The sequence below is a fragment of the Rhipicephalus microplus genome, chromosome 4 (genome assembly GCF_043290135.1).
Source record: "Rhipicephalus microplus isolate Deutch F79 chromosome 4, USDA_Rmic, whole genome shotgun sequence".
NCBI classification, from domain to species: domain Eukaryota; kingdom Metazoa; phylum Arthropoda; class Arachnida; order Ixodida; family Ixodidae; genus Rhipicephalus; species Rhipicephalus microplus.
The window spans coordinates 107,925,952-107,942,494 of NC_134703.1; the positions used below are offsets into that span (position 1 = coordinate 107,925,952).

Consider the following 16,543-nt stretch of genomic DNA (forward strand, 5'->3'; position numbering starts at 1 on the left):
CAGTTTACCATAGACACTAAGAAAGAAAGAAAAAAAGAGCAGAAGAAAAAAAAAGCAGAGGACCAGTAAAGGGCTAGTAAGCAGTGTCTTTCTTTTTTTTTTTACATCTGCCAAATGAGCTCCCTAATTTGCACAGGAGGCTGCAGTGATCATATTTTGCGAATATTGTGCTGCACGCCGTGCTGACCCTTCATTTCAAAAAACAGTTCTCGCTCTTCTTTCCTTTGACTAACTAATGCTCCTTGTATGCACAGTGACAAAATCTTGCCCCTGGGCAACATTACGCATCTCTGAACTTGTCGATTGGTCCTTTGCCCTACGAAACGGTGCCTTGGTCTTGTGGCGATGCAGTTTTGGTTGTGCGGTCAGCATTTTCGTTTTCCTGTTCTGCCCTCTGCTGTTTTGTAGCGCCCGACATTACCAGGAGATGCGGTATTGGCAGAAGGAAAGCCTCCAAGATTAAGAGGCGTCCGCTTGTTTACTACCGCGAGGGGAAGGGTGTTCCTCATACCACCATGACGCGTGCTCATCTGGGGGAAGCACTGCTCGTTTGTTGGCTCAATGCCGATAACGAAGTGAGCGAAGTTGCAAGAAAGGGCTACAAGGTGGGAAGGACAAATGAAAAATTGAAACCAGCCAACTTAGGTCATTCTAAGCCCTGTAACTTCCTTACTACAGCACTTATTCGCTAAGTTCTTGCGGCAGGGTGTTCACATTCCACAAGTGCACAGTTTTTCAACAGAAATTTCGGACCGTGAGGTTGCTTACTGGCCCTTAAAACCTTACACGTGCTCTGCTGTTAAGACAAACTCTGAAGTGCAGCAGGTGCTCCAATTGCGCCAATTCGATACAATTCCTCATTTGTGCGCTGAGCAGCACCAAAACCAAGAAATTTTCTAAAATTGCGGCATGCTGCGCCAAAATGCCCAACCAGTCTCAAAATTTTTTCAGTTGCCCTAATTTGAGCGAGAAACAAAGGCCAAAGACACTTAGTGAGCGGGACATATGAATTTCCTAGTCAGCAAATGCGGCCATGTCATGTTAGGAACCATTAGGAACTAAAGTTGGAAGCGTACAAACTCTCAGTACGTCCAGTTTGTACTCTTCCAGCTTTAGTTTCTTGCCATGGCCACGTTAGTTGCCATAGAAACTCTATTGCCGATAGATATCCCGTGCCGTCGCCAGGCCGACAGGCGCATGCCGTTGTTACTTTATCTTGGTCTTGTTCTAACCCAAGCAGAAACACCGCTCAAGCCACTTTCGCCGCATACGGGTGGCCTGCAGGAAAGCGTTTCCAGATTGGATGGGGGCTTTATGCAGTAGTTTCTAGACACGGCACACTTTGTTCAATTACTGATGCGTATATATGTCGCACATTTGTGAGTAATAATAAAATAGCTGATTTCTAAAAAGGTTTTTCTCGAAATCATTTGGCATTTCTGCAGCCGTAAAACATTTCTGCAGCCGTAAAAAAAAAAAAAAAAAAAAAAAAAAAAAAAAAAAAAAATGAACAAGACTGTGTACCAGCTTTTTTTTTTTTTCAGTTTTACAAATATTATGGTCACCATCTTTGGAGATCTACATTTGAATCCTCAGACCAAACAATTTTACAGGCATGGCGATTTCTCATATGGACCTTATCATTGTTTGCCGAGGGGGGTGATAAAATAAAATACTACTTTTGTTGAAATAACAGAGCTCATATTCATTCTGCATGACTTAAGGAATGTTGAATGGCTTGTACATATTGTTTTTTCTAAAACTGCCTTTTTTCTCAAACGCTCCAAATTTGTTCTTTTGTGATAAAAAATTAATGAGATAAACAAATGAATGCTTTCCCCCCTGTAACCTCCTCCAAACTTGGATCTTATTGCTCCAAAAGTAACATTTTTCTGCTCCAAAAATTGCTCCAATTTATATTTTGGCTGTTGCACCCCTGCAAGCTTTCTCAGTGATCACCACTGCTGATAATTCTCTGCAGTAAAAAAGGCATATGTCGAAATTTGGCAGTTAATTTTGTGGAAGGTACTGTTTCACACAAGTGCCAGACAATATTTGTGGACTTGGCTTAGAAGGTAATTTGCCTTATCTAAGTTAGGTGCTTTAGTATGTTTGCATTTAACTGCACTCTGAGGAAAGTACATTGTTTTCGCAGAAGCGAAAAATGGTGAGTATGTGCCGAGCAAGGAGGAAACGGAGGAGTTGGAGAGAGCCCTGGCAGCTGTCTCCAAGGACGTATCCATGGCACGCGAATCCCTGGCCAAGCTTTCAGCCGCGGGTGCGGGACAGGGTGACGTTCCCGATTTGCCCGACCTGGTGGATGCCTTCCCAGACTTGCCACTGAGCACGAGTGACATCAACTCGCTCACTCAGGCACTAATGGGTGGCGAGGCCCTGAGAACCGTAGCCCTGCTGTCCTCAGCCGACCAGGGTTTTACACTGCTTGAACAGCCTACATTTGGACCCCAGCAACAGGCCGCTGCTGTGAATGCAGATGCTGCGGCCATTTCGGCGTCAACTGGCAGTTGGCTTCTGGGTACATCGTCGGACTTTGCCACCTCCTCGCCTGCCACGACCCCTGAAGTGCCCGCCCAGGGGTCCAACGCTGCGGCCGTGCTGCCCAAACGTTCGGTGCTAGCTCAGGAGTCTGTGTCCTAGCGATGAACCGGGACACTCCGCCGCTTGCCCGGGCCCGAGCGTTTGCTGGAAGTGTTCTTTTCTCCGTGGTGGTCCAACAAGTGCAGCCTGGGTTGGGACATGCTCCACCTTCTCTGTCTGTCGCCAGGATGGCGCCAGTGGAAGCCGCAGTACAAAAGCCCATGCCAGTTGGGTTTTCTCTTCTTCCTTCGCATCCCGTGGCAGTTGAGAGCCGCTGTTGCATGGCACACTGGAAGCCACCTACGAGGGTGGTTCTCCGAGACGCGATCAGGGCAGAGGCCGCCGCTGCCAGCAAGCTTTTGAGCAGAAGCATTCTCCTCGGGCGGTGTCGCACACGTACCTGTTCCAAAGGGTTAGGGGTAGGGGGGTGCTTGTCGTGTTCTCGTGGCGGCTCTCCCTAGCGGGGCAATGTCGCTGTCGTCTGGGAGTCCCGTCCAGGGGCTGGCAGCTGTGGCTACTGTCAGCCTCTCCCTCCTTGTGCTGTCGTGCTCAATTTCTCGTGCATGTGTGGTCTCTACTTTCAGTTTTTACTTTTTCCGTGATGTGACACTAAGACTCCTTGAGAAGAAATTGCTAGGGAGCGAACAGGAGCCGTTAGTCGTAAATGAGCATGCTTTTGTGTTTTGTTTTTCTCGTTCATATCTTCTTGGCCATGTACAGGTTTTTGTTTGCAACTGTCTTTTTTGCGTCATTCTCATTGTCCTCTGCAAGTGTTAGGTAGCGTGGTTGTATTATAACTATTGTGTATTATAGGTACCCGCTGCTCATGCTTTTTTGTTGTCATTGTTTTCATTTGCTGTGGTGATAACATTTTTTTCTATCAGTCCTCATGGTGTTGATTTGGCATGCATCATCCTGTGTACAGGTATTTAATGATCGAAGAGGCAGAAGTGCAAGCTTTTTTGTTGCCTTTTGCAGTGATTTCTGTTGCATCAGTAAATTGATCATTGTGGAAACTTTTTTTAAACTTGTTTCACTTTGTGATGTGGACCATATGACTTGTGGACATTAAGGTTGCCAGTATGTTATATATATATTGTATAAATCTGTATACATGTGTATATGAGTAATGTTTATTCTTAGGGATGAGATAACTTTGCTGTTTCAGAAATGGCGTTATCGATGTTGTCCACTACACTACAAAAACAAGATTTTTTTTTTTTCGCATACTGGCAGGAGTTTTGTAGTGTTAGTATAAAGCATTTTTCTTGTGGCAGGAAAGAGATACTGTTCTGTACCCTCCTTGGTTCCTGGATACGAACAAACACACAAACACTGTTCTTGTACAGCTTTTGTTTAGTGTGCCTCTGGCATGTGTTGTTGATCATGACATTGCTAGGAATGAAACATGGCGTCTCATCAGTTTAGGTCATCTTAGAGTGGGAAGGCCTTGCACTGCCTGTCGCACTCTATTATCATATTCGTTACACCATTGTGGTACCTCCGTTATTTATATATATTTCATAAAATATAAAAAAAAATGATAACATTGAAAAGTGTGGCACCATTGAAGCCTGTATGAGACTTGAGAATGGAACAGCTCGCAATATGCATTTAGGTAGGGTATGTCCACACTGCCTAGCCTGGCACTGCTATTGGTTCATTTGCGCTGGTGCTTAATGGATTTAAAACGACGGTGCATGCAAGAGTTGGGAGCCCTACTCGAAGATGGAAGAGGTGGTGATTGCATGTGGGCAACTAGGAAGTACAAGCCCCGCTGCTTTCATGTAGGGGCCTGTGCCACTGGGTGTCGTGGTTTCGCGCAAGTCCTGACGGGGAGGCACACTCTCTCCGTTACAGGGGTAGCTTTAAGTAGCTGGTTTCGGGGGTTAGTTGACCACTGTACCGTTTTCGAAATGGTTTAGACAAACTCTCGTAACCCTGAGTGTGACTGTTACTTCATATCAATGTGCAAGCAGCTTTCATTAGCAATCTGGGAAAGGAATCATGGAACAGCTCGTAATAGTACGCTAACTTGCTTTAATTCACTGCTCTGAAGCACTTCCCTAAACGCATTGTGTTCTTGAACGGGTATACATTTTTTCTTTTTGGCAGTACAGTGCAATGCGTTGATGCGAGCAGGTCGAATGTTTCCACCTGTGATGCGTTTTTTTTTTCCTTTTCCGATTACTAGTAAGCACGTTTTAACTGAGTTGGCTTCTAGCAGTTATTCTGAGCACCTTGCCAGCAATTTTAAGCATTTTTTTTAAACAACCTGTCACTTCATTGGGGTAAGGTGAATCCAAATGGGCTGGTAGCAGCTTCGGAGTCTAAAATTGGATTTGTATCAATAAGCCATCCCAGCGGAATAAATACTCCTGCAACTTATGTTGTACCTTTGTTGCATTGTGCTCATTTCTCATTGTCTTGCAATTTGCCCTTTCTGCGTCCTATTACTACAGATGCTTTGGTATTCATTATGCAAGTGATCCTGTGAAAAGGATAGCCAAAGCTTCTGGACAGCCACAGAATTCTTTCAGTAATTTAAGATGAATACAGTGACTTATTTGTTAGCTTTTAATATTCCTGTTAGTTATAACAAGTATTATTCTTGGGGGGTTTAACGTCCCAAAATCACCATACGATTTTGAGAGATGCCATAGTGGAAGACGAAATTTTGATCACCTGGGGTTCTTCAACCCTTTCAGCACTGCGATTTTTATTTTGGTGAATCTTAGTAGGTCAGACGACTAAAAATTGGGCCACTGGTGCAAATTTTTATGGATTAATGAATATGGCATCAAATTAGGTCGTTAGGGTTCAGTGGGTGTCAAATGATGAAAATGGCTTTTTTTTTTATTCCTGCTACTCACTAGAGCACACAAAATGTGAACCGATGTCTTGTGTGTCAGTGTGATACTCATTGAAACAACTTTGGTATGCTGTCTTGAAAATGGCCCTTGCCTTCCTCAGCTTACGCGTCAACGCTTCATCCTAGACTTCGGTCAAGATTCTTTGTGGCCCTCCAGGTCCCCAAACATGATACGATTTTGACATTAATTGCAGCGGGGCTCATTGAAAAGTATTCCCTTAGGAATTGGTTGTTTTGGTATCATTTCCAGGGTGCTAAAGGAAATGCGTGCTGGTGTCAATTGACACTACTAGGGCCGAAAGGGTTAACATTCACCTAAACCACAGAGGAGGAAAGATTTAGGAGGTAAAACTCTCGTTAGAATGGGCATACGGAGGGGTTCAGATAATGTCACATAAAATACAAAAATACCATGCTCTGATGGAGACATTTCAGTTGGCAGCGCCTTGCAACGCAGGCTGCAGCGACGAAAAAGAAACGGAAACGCTACCAGCCGAGTGCAGCCAAACGACCTCCGCAACTGCAACGGAACGCAAGCAACGCACAGCCGGTGCGTTCGGAAACCAAAACGGCAGCGATTCCCTTTTCTGTTGCAAGATGCCTGCAGCATGAATTCGCTCTCCGGTAATGCGACATTATCTGGTTGCATCAAAGAGCGGAGTTGACCTTCTAAATGTTTTCTTCCTCCATGACATAAACCAAAGTTCACAGGCCTGAAGTATTTTCCCCTCCACCGAAAATGTGGCTACCGCAGCTGGGATTTGATCCTGTGACCTGCGGGTCAGCAGTCGAGCACAATAACCACCGTGGCGGGTGTTACTGTTAGCTGGATATTTCACACAATTCATGTGGTTATGCTACTGCTGCTGCAATGGGCCTCAGGTTGTCTGAAAAAAGCTACTACTTATATAAAATGCCACAACCTTAGACATACGAATGGCCAATCGAAGTAATATGTACATGCCGCTTCTGATAATCTTTCCAAACTCTGTCTGCACTGTTTAATTTTTTTGGCTATTTACATAGCATCTTACATTTCACATTCCTGCATAGTGTCTGTGAATGTGCATTTGATTGGAAGATAAGGTGAACAAGTGTTCAGTAAAGACCTGGAAAAAGGAGACAGAGTGGAGTGTGGTGAAGGAAATTCCTGTTCTAGCCTAGGAATTTTTTCATATCCAGCATTGCCTCTCTAGGCTGGTAGTCTCGAATGTCGTTACAGTAGACTCATTAAATGAAAATCTGGAAACGGGAACAAGTGCTTCTGACAAAATAAGTTTCGTGCTTCTACTCTGCACTTTTGTTCATTGCTCAGTAAATGGAACTCCTGTTAAATGGAACATATATCCCTGGTCCATAGTTTCATACAATAATACCTAGAGAGGAATCTGGCGCTGCGATCATGTATCCTCATGGGAATTATGGGAAGTACAGGCTTCGAATTGGATCGCGTTAGCCAGTGAACTGTCTATGGATCTTTTTTTGCAGTTTCAGTTTCGGTCTTTGCATAGAGTGGGTAGTGGGGTGGGTGCAAAGGACTGAAGCTGCGCCTTTGTTGTTCAAAGAAGTTAAAAACTGCTAGGCCTCTCAATTAACCACAACACTGGAGCTGTATAAATTGTGCTTGACAGTTTAAGCGAATCATCGTCCACTTATCACTGCGCATAGATGTAGCGTTCCATGCCAATGCAGGATATTGCATCGAGTTCACCTTTTTTGTTAGTGCGTCTTGCCAAAATTCGTTGAAACCAACTGCAAAGCGACAGTAGATGCACCGCCATGCTCACCTGACTCAATTTCACAATAAAACGAGAGGTGCGTTGGGGGCAAACCGCTTGAACAGACGCACTAGGCATCACAGCAGACAGAAAGTTAAGTGTTTCTCACTTAATACTGTGTTGTATATTCTATAAATAGATATTGCATACTTTTGAGGGCAAACCAAAAATATTTGTTTTGAAATGTTGTGAAGAATACTTCATGATATCTTGATGCTAAATCTGGAACGCAATGGCAGAGCAATGCATACCCTGGTGATTAAATTTGTTTAGATTTCATTTCTACTGCCCGGTCATAAATATCATTTGCAATAAAGTTTGCATACAAAAAAAAATGAAGCAAGTTTCAATTTATTATAATTTCATATTAGGTACTTTGTTTTACACTCGGAAAGAAGCGTCGCAAATCTCAAGAATGTGATCCATTCGAAGCAGATTTGAAGCCTGTACTTCCCATCATTCCCATGCGGGTACAAGCGCCACTGAAGGAGCCCGCTTAGCGCCAGATTCCACTCTAGGTATTATGTATGAGACTCTATGCCCTGGCCCCTTCGGGTTCTGTTCGAGTATACTGTAGTACAAAATGACACACTGCCTCTGCTACTACCTGCGAAATCGTGTACTGAAATGCCACCCATCTGGTAAGAAATGCCATGGCTCATTGCTTAGTACATGCATATATATGCACAAAATTTGATTTTTCCAATACTTGTGCAGTACCTTAAGAACATTCAAAAAGTGCCCATTTGTGTGACTACATAGCTGAGCATTTTCTCTTGTCGTCTTCCCAAAGACTTTATTGTACAATTCCTTTCTTCATGTCTACATATGTGCTGGCAGCATTCTCAGACATGCTATACCAGCAGGGAAAGTAATTCAATGCACTAAAGAAAAAAAGCATGTTAGTGCACAATGGAAGTATCTTGCACTGCATAGGTGAACTAGCTATGGCAACAAACACGCTGAGCAAGCCACTCGTGTTACTTGCAGCATCTGGGGACAACTGGAACGTTCAGTTCTCTTGTTTGTGTCGATGCGTATACCAGAAATTGGGTACTTGTAGCTGGAGGGCTACAATGGGGCGAAATGCTTTAATGAATGAAACTCGACCAAAGAGCAGTGAATCTATGCCTGCTCCAGCTCGACGAGAACGCCCCCGCAATCCTTTGGGTGCAGAAACATGACCGGTTTCCCATGCGCTCCGATGCGCGTCTTGTCGGCCAGCATGCGGATACCCTTCCGTTTCAGGTCGGCCACGGCTGCCTCGATGTCGTCGACTTCCAGGCAGACGTGGTGTGCGCCGCCTCCCTTGTTCTTGTCCAGGAAGTTGGCGATGGGGCTCTTGTCACCCAGGGGCAGTAGCAGTTCGAATTTCGTGTTGCCCACGTCGACGAACACCGTAGTCACGCCGTGCTCATTCTGGGGCACCGGCTCGCTCACCTACGCAGTCGTTAATTGCCCAATCAATCAATCGTTGAAGAGAAATTGAATTTTGGTTTCTAACGTGCCGGAAATTCCACAAAATTGTGAGGCATGCCGTTGTAGCGCACTTTTTAACAACCTAGGCATGTGTAACAGAAATCGAAGCTTGATACACGGGCGCTCTTGCAATAGGCCTTGCTACCGAAATGCGTTCGTAACTGGGAATAGAACCCGCACCTTCGTGCTTACCGAAGGAGTATAATAATAGTGCTTATTTCGAAGACACTATGACGTTGGGCGGTCTTTCGCAATTGATCACTAATCTGCGAAATGTGCGCGAGTTCTCGGGAAAGTAGATAAGACTTCGTCAAATGCAATTATGCGCTTTAACTAATCGGACGTGAACACGCATTAGACAGCCGTGTTACCTCACCTGAAGTCCTAGGGTGTCGCGGTAGAAACTGGCGACCTTTTCAAGTTGGAGGGTAGCCATTGCAACGTGGTTCAGTTTCAGGATCTTCCATTTCTGTCGAGTAATTGACGAAGTCTGCAGCGATCGCACGACGGGCCTCCCGGCAGCCCGGACGAAGGCTCCAAGCAGCGACTGCATCGTACTGTGAAATCAAGTTCTTCAGTTTCGAATGTGCATACCTACGCGCGCGACACGTAGTGCCACAGTTGGAGGAACTTACCTGCAGAACTACTATTTCAGTTGCTCAATTCTTTCGCTCCGTCAACTAGAAGCTGGTCTTGCACGGCCAGCTCCCGCTGTTTCCTTTGGAGGTCGGTGTTCTTCACAAAACTGAAGGTTAAATAAGCGAGATACGCACCAGTCAGCGCAGTAACACCGACAAGAGCTGTCACTGTTCCCTTGTATAATTTGTTGGAGAGAGTGTTGACTTTCGGCTTTTTCATAATTTTCGCCTTATTACAACATTAAACTGGCCCAATACAACGGTACTAGCACTGTAACGGTACGATGGTGCACCTCTTTCGTCTATGCGCTGTCAACCCGGCTAACGACTCGGCTTGGATTGAACGCCAGTAGCTCAGTACAATGTTTCTGGCAGTGTCCCGCTACCCGCTAATCATGACGAAACAAACTGATTTTTAGAAGGAATGTTATTTATTTATTTATTTAGTGATACTGTTAGTTTCAGAGGGACCGTTACAGGGTGGTACACAACAAAAAAATAACACTAACAAAACTTCTCAGCCCGATACAAAGACACATTTTCGTAGACAATCCAAGATCAAATTTGAGCACACATATTATTTGCACGCAGTGGGAAGCTATAGCGACAACAAAGACAAGCAACACGTGTTCAACAACCGAGGTCTCATCGGCCACGCACAACATCCCCGCATACAAGCGGCGCAGCAAATGTTCTGCAATGGAATGCGCAGGAACTGCACAAAGATACACGTGTACAGCGCGTGCGCAAGACAGGAGCACGAAAAAAAAAAAAATGCAAGAACACACGAATAAAACGTTACAGAAGCTATCGATCACTTAGAAGTGAGTAATGACGAAGCAAGGACGACTCAAACTGATTAACTGTGACTGCGGAAATTGCAGCCTGTGGAAGGGCATTCCAGTCTTCTATTGTTTTCGGTAGGAACGAATATTTCAAACTGTCTACCCTGGCATTATTTGCGAGAAATAGGCCCGCATGGCTATCCCTGACGGTGCGAGTGTTCCTTGGTTTTAAGTATAAACTAGTGTCTAAGTTTAGGCAATTGCTTTTTAGCCTAAAAAGAAGCTTCAACCTAGCTATTCTCAGTCGGTCTGAAAGGCGAGGTAGCTTAAGATGGCTTAGCATGTCACTAACCTAATCAGTGCTTTTAAATCTCGACAGAATAGACCTAGCTGCTTGCCTTTGTATTTTTTTCGATCTTATCAATTTGGTATCTCCTATACGGATCCCATATAATACTCGCATATTCTAGCGTAGGCCGCACAAGCGTCAAATATGCCGTAAGCTTTGCTTTGGTTGATGCCAGTTTCAATTTTCTTCTTAAAAACCACAGCTTCTTTTCTGCAACGCTGCACAAGTGGTTAATGTAAGTTTTCCAACTAAAGTCTTCAGATAGGATGACAACCAAGTATTTAAAATGCGTTACTCGCTATAACTACGCCCGTCTAATCGGTAGGAAAACGCCAACACATATTTTACGTTTTTTGTGACTGTCATGTACGAGGTTTTGCAATAGTTAACTTTCATTTTCCATTTCTTGCACCAGTTGCCTATATTATCCAGTGCTGCGTTTAAAGCGAGCTGGTCGTTACGATGATTTATTCTCGAATATATAAGGCAATCGTCTGCGAACAGGTGAAGCTTAATAGTAGGTGAAATTGTTTCTGCAGTGTCGTTGATGTAGCACAAGAAGGGCACCGGGCCGAGCACGGAGCCCTAGGGGACACCAGAATTCACACCTAAAGTACGGGATTTCACACCATTAACTTCAACAAATTGTGCCCTGTTAGAAAGGCACGATTTAAGCCACTCTATCAACTTCCTATTTACGCCAAGGCGTACCAGTTTCTCTGTCAGCTGCGCGTGGGGAACACGATCAAAATCCTTTGACATATCAAGGCAAACTGCATCAATTTGACCCGTTTCATTTAGAGATTGTGCAAAATTGTAGGTGGTTTGTACTAGCTGAGTAATAGTTGATAAATTCCGCCGAAAACCATGTTGGCTAGGGACCAGAATATTTGAATCCTCAAGGTACTTGTATAGGCATTTTGACACGACATGTTCCAGTATTTTACAGCATATGCATGTAATTGAGATTGGTATGTAATTGTCAACGCTGCATTTTGCTCCAGACTTATGAACAGGGACTACCTTGGCAGTTAACCAGTCACTTGGTAATGTATTTTGCTCTAGGGATGCTTTGAAAATAACCCTTAGGTATTTCGCAACCCACTCTGCGTAACGCTTCATGAATTCACTCGGTATACAATCGGGGCCAATAGATTTTTTTTTGTATCCATCTCGAGAAGAATCGAAAGAATGCCTTCCTCTGTAATAACAATGTCTGGCATGGGGCTTAACGCAGACAAGCTACATGTATCATGATTTGTTCTTAGAACTTCTGGAGCTGAGAACACAGAACGAAAGTAATTGTTGTACCTATTAGCGATCTGCGCACTATCAGTAACAATGTTTCCACTAACATCAAGGTACTGCACATTCTCTTTAGGCTCGGCAAGGTGACGCCAAAACCGTAGGGGTGAAACTTTCATAAATTCGGAAAGCGTGTTTGAATAATAGTTTTCCTTCGCAGCTGACAGCTTGAGCTTTAATGTGTACGAAAGAGAAAATATCTCGCTTTGATTTTTTCTGCGTAGTGCTTTTTGCACCTAATTTTGCGTTTGAGCTGAATTAGGTGCTTAGGTTAGGTGGTGAGTCATCCAAGAATTGCGTTTCCTCACAGTTTTCTTTCTTTGCGGTACAAACTTACCCAAGCTGTAATGAACTATACTTTTAAATGTACACCACAATTGATTGACGTCTATTTCCACGTGAAATGAATCCAGAGATATTTCTAGATGGTCCAAAATGCTAACATCATCAGCTTGGCTAAAATCCTTTACCGTGATTACATTTCTTTTAACATGGCTGGGTAAAATGAACTTCTTAATACAAAGCAATGCTATTTTATGATCAGAGAGGCCATCGTGAACCGTTACGGCGTATTCCTCTATGTTCATATTCACTAATATCAAGTCTAAGATTGAGTTTGTTATTGGACCCATCCTGGTAGTCTCGTTTGCAACTTGGATGAAGTCATTATTAAAGGCAATATCCAGCAACATCTCGCTGTGCTTAGCATCTACAGAACCTGTTTTCAGAGTATCCCAACATATCCCGGGCAAGTTAAAATCTCCTCCCAGGATTACGCGTGCGTTTGAGGGGACGTTGTTCAAAATGTATTCTTGTATGGCTTCCAAAAAGGCAACAGGAGCATTTGGGGGTCTGTAGACAGCACCAATAACGTAAGTTATTCCAGTCGACGTTATTTTACATCTAACACTTTCTGTGCCCGGACAATCATTCATGAGTACGGGTTTCATTCCCTGTTTATAGATAATTGCCACCCCGACTCCGCGAGAATTCATTGCGGATCATTTTGTAGGCGGGTGGAATTATTTCGGTATCTTTTATGTCTGGACGCAGCCAAGTTTCACTCACTATGACAATATCGGGATTGTGCACAATAAGCAAACGCTCAAGTTCTAGGGCTTTGTTAGCTAGGCTTCTCGCGTTCATGTTTATCAACGTGAAATCATCAGGTTTCGGTGCACATTGTGACAGGTGTCCGTCAGCGCTCACCTTCCTCTTTTGAATTTTAGTTCTGCAGTTCTATTCATCGCCCCAGCAGAATACTTCGTTATCAATGGTAATTCTGTCATGCGCAAGTCTGACCTTTCAACCACTACTCTTTTCTTTTTTGGCACTCTCCCACAAGTTTCGGCGTTTTTGCAATGTTTCCTGCGAGTAATCACTTGACACGGAACTTTCCGAACCTTTCAGCTTCTTACAGTTGCTGAATACTGCTGTTTTTTCATTGTAATCGAACAACTTCATGATCACAAGGCGGGTCTTATCGTCACGCTTTTTTCCCAACCTGTGAATTCTTTCGACCGTATTAACTTTAACACCAAGGAGCTTATCAAATACGTCATGCAAAACTTTCTGCCTTATTTCTTCCTCTGTTTCATTTTCGCCTTCCGGTATACCAAAGATTATGTTAATCATCAGACAAAATTGACTTGAATGAGGGCTTACTTACAAAATAATTTTTTAAGGAAATTGACTTGCCTTCTTGTCGTGGTCTTGCAAGAGGCCATATCACAGGTGGTCGTGCATGGTGACTACTTCTCATTGGGGCACGACGGCTTAAGAACGTTGCGGGCCCTGTGGCACCCGCATAGCTCGACTGAATGGTAGTGAGTGAGCGAGTGTGAACATTATTAGGGTCCTGAAAAGAAAAACAAAACGGTGCCGAGAGCCCTGCCAAATAATCCGGCGGCTCCACCCAGGTCGGGAACGGTAGACAGAGCCTTTCGGTGACGGCCTGGGCCTTCTGGGCAGCATTGAGCTGAACGATGAGCTCTGTGCTTCGAAGGGCGGAGTACCAGGAGGACTGGTCAGAAAATTCTGTACCCACGTTGACAGGGCATATGACTGGGCATGTGGTCGATATTGTTATATTCGTTGCCACAGTGTGGACATACAGTGGAGAAGTCAGAATTGATCCTGCTTAGTGTCGCTGGTATGATGTATTTACGAGTCTGCAACTGTCTGTAAGTGATTGCTTGTGCTGTGATCAGATTTGTATGATAAGCAGGAAAAGTTCGACGTTCTAATATGCGAGGTGAGTTCGTGACATGATACGAGCGGGTCTTTGTGGTCGAGGTATCTGCAGGCTGCACTGAAGCGAGGGGGCGGACCGCAGACGCGGACAGTGAGTTCTCCCGCCAGTTAGTGCGCGCGCTCGTTTGGGCTGCAGCCAGGAAAGCCGTGAATGTTTCTCATGTGGGCCGGAAACAATGCAATGTGTGAGGACAGAAAATTTTCCTCCTCTCATAGTTGAAGAGCCTGTTAATGACCGTAGCGGCCTTCGAAGAAACTAGGGCCACCGAAAAAGTTCTTATAGCTGTTTTAGAGTCTGAGTAAATGACAGAAGCTCCCGTGCAATATTGGAATCAAGGTGCCTACGCACCTTGATTCCAATATTTTGCAGCATAAACAAAAAAGACCTACATATCGTTGCACATGATCTTGGCGAGTATGGCCTTGGTTCTCGCTTTTATTCGTCCTTAATTGTGGGTCGATCGGGTGTGTTTCTGGGAATCGGCCTAACCAGCTGTCATCGCTTTCATGGCGTGTGTGCAAAGTTGGGACTTCTCTGGCGGCATGAAGAGGGGCTGAAGGTCGGCTTCTAACAAGATATTGTTGCCCGCCCTTGAGAGTGAGAGTCAACTAATTTGGGCATGCCGCTGTGCCTCAAAGAGTTCGGCAGCTGTATTGTGCAGGCCCGATTGGAAGAGTCGTTCTGTACTAGTGTTGCGTGGGAGGCCTGTGGGGAGTCTCACGAACCTTTTTAATCTTGTTCTAAGTAATGTATCAATTTTGTTGAGCTCTGTCTTCTTCCAGTTGAGGAAGGGGGCGACGTACGTCACGTGGCTGATGAGAAAGGTGGGAAATGCCTTCATGAGGTGGTCCTCTTTCAGACCGGCCCTTCTACTGGAGACCCTTGATAAGACCCTTGTGAAGTTGAGGACACCCTTCTCTTTGAGGGCCTCCACGTTGCCACCGCTGTAAGCACAAGCTACCATGTCCAAAACCTTCATTGTGTAACATCTTTGGATACTTTCTCCATCCTCGGTGTGTAGGTGGACGGTGAGGAAGCTAAGGAGCTGTTCCTTCCTGGGGCCGTGTTTACATATGGCGAATTCCATTGGGAGAGCAGGAGCACGCAAAAGCACACTTAAAGTGCTCTATTCAGAGCCGGCGTACGTGTTTCAGTGGTCGAACGGATGCAGGAGCACTGTCATCCAGAGCGAGAGTGCTTTTGCTGTGCCGAGAGCAGCCAGGAGCAGTTTGCCGTGCTCGCGCCTGAAAAGCGGAGTAGGCGCAGTACGACGAGTCACGTTGTACTTGAACATCACAGCCTCCAAATTTTTCTTCAGCCGGTGAGCGCGGCGGCAATGGTAGCAAACATGTGTAGTTTGACACCGCTAGGGTATGGTCCCTAGAATATTCTAGGGACCATAGCTAGGGTGGCTAGAATGTGCTAGCCATTCTAACACCGCTGTTTTGTACGGATGGCTATGATGAGAGCTGGACGTTTGCCGAATGAGTCATTGCACAAGCATAGTAGGTATTAGGATAATGAAGAATATGTGGCCGACCGATTTCACGTGTATTTGCTGCTGCCCCACAAAGAATATGCCGGGCCTTGGAATGTTTCAGTCACATGGTCTCCCTGCTAGTCGCCTTCTCACCTGCCCTCCAGGAGCGCGGCGCATTCTAGTGGCAGGTTTAGTGGCCCTGCTCTCAGTACTCTGCCCCCACTCCACAGTGCCCTGCCTCTCTACTCCTATTCTCTCAATGAAATTCGCCAATAGAAGCAGCTCTGATTTGCTGGAAGATAGTTTCAGCCCCGTATTTTGAAGGAAAGCTTGTGTGGTGTCCAGCGCATGTTGAAGGTTCTGCTCCGGAGTTCCCAGGGCCACTTGCAGACCAGATGGCAATGTCATCCGTGTAATTCGCGTGTCCTGTCTCCTGGACTACTAAATGGTAGTATACAGGTGTTCTGTGGCGCTATTGCAACCTAACACATGCGTGGAATCCGCGGCAATTAACCGATTGAACGCGGCAATGGCTACCCTTGTTCTTGTTCACCTATATTGCCCGTGGGGCATACCCGCTGTGACCATCCACCCAACTTTGTCTCCCTCTTCCTTCACACAGCTCTCTTTGGTAGCCGAAGGCCGCCAAACCGAAACTGAATCATCACAGATATCTTAGTCAAGACTACACTGTAGTCAATATCAAGGAGGTTGTACTTAGTATAACCTCCTTGGACAATATGTTCTTCTGTATCTTTATACGGCTATCCGACCGTCGGATAGCCGTGCTAACGCTGTCCTTGAAAAAACAAAAAAAAAAAAGCGACTTGAACAACCTAGCTCAGACGTGTTTTAGACATTTCTTCTAAACGTGTCCAAAATATTGCAGTAGTGCCTTTAGCAATATAAAACAAGCTACTATAGCTGTCTTTGCAGCACATTTGATCAGTAGTCTGGTGGTACCATAAGAAGTTATAGATTGAAGGGACTAAAAAGAGCTGCCGC

The 16,543-nt window shown here is 44.9% G+C and overlaps 2 protein-coding genes across 2 annotated transcripts in view; one reads left to right on the forward strand and one right to left on the reverse strand.

Moving 5' to 3' along the window:
- Positions 1–3,016, forward strand: part of LOC119172258 (uncharacterized) — a 49,463-nt gene extending 46,447 nt beyond the window's left edge. Inside the window, exon 11 of the mRNA XM_037423298.2 lies at positions 2,156–3,016. Within this exon, the coding sequence (XP_037279195.2) occupies positions 2,156–2,658 (503 nt within the window). The 3' untranslated portion in view covers positions 2,659–3,016. The remainder of the gene's footprint in view (positions 1–2,155) is intronic.
- A 5,304-nt stretch (positions 3,017–8,320) lies between these two features.
- LOC119172250 (methylmalonyl-CoA epimerase, mitochondrial) lies at positions 8,321–9,683 on the reverse strand. Its single transcript, XM_075893475.1, has 3 exons — positions 9,363–9,683; positions 9,099–9,284; positions 8,321–8,683 (listed from the first exon to the last, which is right to left on the reverse strand). Exons 2-3 carry the CDS (start codon positions 9,278–9,280, stop codon positions 8,374–8,376), a joined length of 492 nt encoding a protein of 163 aa, XP_075749590.1. The 5' UTR covers positions 9,281–9,284; positions 9,363–9,683; the 3' UTR covers positions 8,321–8,373.
- Between the last annotated feature and the right edge of the window lie 6,860 nt (positions 9,684–16,543).